Below are 3,420 nucleotides of genomic sequence, written 5' to 3'. Positions count from 1 at the left end.
TTTTCCATTAAAATTTTTAAAAAATTTTTTTTTTAAAAAAAATTTTTTTTAAATACCTTTTAACATAAATAAAAAATTAATCCCTTTACTTTTTAAATGATTTTTCTTGACCCTGACCAATTAAATTTTGTCTTGGTAAAATGTTTTAGGGGGTTTTAAAGACCCCCAAAAAAAGGGCCCTTCGGGCCAAAAACCCATACAATGCCAAAAATATTGTTCACCAGAAATGTTTTGCTCAAGGACAATAACTTCTACATCCATTAGCAAATTATTCTATGTTTAAAAATCCTAAAATAACATAGGTTGGGTATTAAAGTGGGTGCAACAAAAAACTAAAACTACTTGTATCATCTTGTTAGCTTTATCACTCAAGAAAAAATAAATAAGTATATATATAACTTACAAAAACAGGTACAGGATCATACTCTGTCTCAAACAAAGACTGAATGCCAAAGAGAGCAGCTCTTGCATTCGCAGTATCAAAAACGGTTTCGACTAACAGGATGTCGACTCCTCCATCCAACAGTCCCTTGGCTTGTTCTGAGTATGCCTGGACCAATTCATCAAAGGCTGGAATATAAAAATGATATTAATATAACAGGTTCTTATTTGAATTTTTCCTCTAATAAGAAAGAAAGAAAGAAAAAAAAGTGCTTGAGAAATTCTGCTATCCAAAGAATGTATCATATAAACAATGGTACTAGAAAGGCAAGAAACCACAAAGTCTTCATAATCAAAACACCTTTAACAGCTTCAATAATAAGCCAGAGAGAGTAGTAGATCTTTTAAACTTAAGAAATCCTCATGTTCCATTCTTTTGAGATATCAATATTCAACAACAGCTTACTTATGTTCCTGAAGTCAGGCCTCTCAACAGATGGTGATATTGCCCAGGTCCTATTGGTTGGGCCCAAAGCACCAGCAAATACGCTGTTTTCCCGTAGCTCTTTCCCCTCATCTCTGCCTCTTGCTGGGCGGCTACTCCAATTTAACTGAAGAAGGAAAAAATTTCATTAAATGGTTTCTATATTTCTTTTATTTTAACAAATTTTTATATTAGATATATGGATATCCTATATATATACACAACAGGGTAAAATATTCAGAAAGGAATAAAAATATTAAAAATATTATTGTTTTCTCAGATAAGCAAATGTGTTCTAACTTATAATCAGCCTGAGCTACTTTTGTGCCACTAAAGGTGTTTGTCTCAATAATGTCAGCACCTGCTTCCAAGTATTCCTGTCATAAAGAAAAAAAAATATTAGACCTGGATTATACCAAGACCATCTAATCCAGAAAGAAAGAAAGAAAGAAAGAGAGAAAGAAAAAATAAACATGGTAAAAAAAGAAGTAAAAATGCTATTTATTTCTGATCAACATTCAGACAAACATTCACCTCCCTTGTCAAATTAAATTTGGAATGTAGAATGAACATCAATCAGAATGATGAGAATCACCATAAGTAAACAAATGAGCCAATGCATCCAATTTTAAGTCATAGAGCACCTTATGAATTCCTAGGATAATCTGTGGTCTCGTGAGAGAGAGCAGGTCATTGTTGCCCTTGAGACAGCAGGAGTGGTCCTTGAACTCTTCTCCTCTGTAGTCCTCCTCCTCGAGTTTGTGCCGCTGAATCATGGTTCCCATGGCTCCATCGATGACCAGGATGCGCTCCTCCAGGGCCTGCTGGATCTCCTGAGCACGGCCTGTAGAGTATTAGGACGTGAGGTGCATTTGTTTGTTTATCCATATAATACCAGACTTATTCTGTGAGACCGCCAGTGCAGTATGTGCGTAATTGAGCCAAGTGGGTTACTATAATTAAAAAGAATAAATCAGAAAGAAAAAAGTTTTGTGTTTTAAGACTATTTTGTATGTGGAGTTAGAGACTATGGCATTTGAGAATATGTACCATTACTATTTGTATGTTAGGTCATACATAACGAAGGCTTGTTAATCTTTATATGTAACATGGAGCCCATAACAATTCATTTCATGCCACCACTATACAGTTGAATTTAGTTTGAACATTATCTATCAAAAATGAGGGCAAGTTCCAAGTAGAATTTAATAGAACACAGCCAATATAATCATGATAAAGGAAGTCTATGAAGGTCTTTTTCTTAACATTCATCACAACTTCATTTAAAATAACTGTTAAAGAAATCCTTTAATTATCAGTCCTTATAACCATAATGATTTCAAAATAGGTGCCTTATCACATTCTTGTTCATTTCTATCGGAAGTAATATAAACAAAAAAAACACCTTTTCAGATTGATTACAAAATTCATTACAATAAAAAGAAATTACAACACATTATTGTTGAAATGTTGAAATGGTGCTGATAAAATGTGCATTGGATCACACTAATTCACCTGACATCGCCGCTGGACGTTTGTTTAACGTCATCTTTCAAGTGTCACGTCAGCGTGTACTATCACCAACGTTACACGAGATCACACGCCTACTCTCACAGTCTTTCCTCAAGAGACCGATTTCAAACTGGCGCACCCTTTATATAAGCTCAGCCTGGTGTGTTTGGGTTTTGTCTCCGACTTCGCCTTCCTTACGACAGCTTAACTCACGCGTATGAATATTACATTTGCGTTCTATACCTATATCCGGAGGTAGTACATCCTAAAGTATATAATTTGTGGCTGTCAACGTCGGTTGCTGCTGATATATACTTAAGATATTTTTGCACAGCGACAGAAAATCGCCGATAGGTTGTTTCTGACACGTGATCATCAGCTGATCGTGGCACCCAAACAAATCCGAGTTGCCACTTTGGGATTTACCGTCTTTTCACTCATTGATTGAATGCTTGGTCCTCAGAAGTAAAATGGTAGTTTTAAAAGGTTTGTTTATAGTGTGTAATGACGCGGTTGGGTAAAGATACAGGCTTTGTCTTAGAATGCATCGAATACATTGTTATGGTGAAATTATCCATAACTATCATTAATAATGTTTATGTAATTGACACTGATATGCTAATGACACCAAACTATTGTTGATATAACAGTTTAAATGTTAACGAATAGTGAATTAAAAACTGAAAAAATTAATACTGAACATTACAAATGCTAAACACAAAGAGAGCCATTCTCTTCCAGATTTTCTAACTTCTCCTTCCTACATTATTATCCTTATATTCTCCGTAAAAAATCACACGCAACACCATTAAAGGATTAGTAATAAACATTTCCGAATAAAAATTTCACTTAGAATGCACACATCAGCAAAATGTTAAATTGGGGCATTGTCACATGACGGTAAATTTCCGTCACATCTGAGTAAGGAGTTAATTAGTGATGTAATGTTTGATATGTCCTGCAACCTTAAGTTAAAAATGCATATCTTAAGACATTTTATTAAAACAAACCATATATTGTTCTTGTGAAATACAGTTCTAAGA

General features: G+C 34.3%; 1 protein-coding gene across 1 annotated transcript in view; it reads right to left on the bottom strand.

Moving 5' to 3' along the window:
* The window catches only part of LOC119576734 (methionine synthase-like), a 12,601-nt gene extending 10,079 nt beyond the window's left edge, over nt 1-2,522 (bottom strand). The window contains exons 1-5 of the mRNA XM_037924378.1: nt 2,381-2,522; nt 1,510-1,709; nt 1,155-1,242; nt 848-1,003; nt 367-570 (exon numbers count right to left, since the gene is read on the bottom strand). Of these exons, the coding sequence (XP_037780306.1) occupies nt 367-570; nt 848-1,003; nt 1,155-1,242; nt 1,510-1,709; nt 2,381-2,414 (682 nt within the window). The 5' untranslated portion in view covers nt 2,415-2,522. The remainder of the gene's footprint in view (nt 1-366; nt 571-847; nt 1,004-1,154; nt 1,243-1,509; nt 1,710-2,380) is intronic.
* Nucleotides 2,523-3,420: the final 898 nt, after the last annotated feature.

Source organism: Penaeus monodon, chromosome 9 (genome assembly GCF_015228065.2).
Source record: "Penaeus monodon isolate SGIC_2016 chromosome 9, NSTDA_Pmon_1, whole genome shotgun sequence".
NCBI lineage: Eukaryota > Metazoa > Arthropoda > Malacostraca > Decapoda > Penaeidae > Penaeus > Penaeus monodon.
The sequence above is the reverse complement of the archived record's forward strand: the minus strand, read 5'-3'. Positions and strand labels throughout refer to the sequence as shown.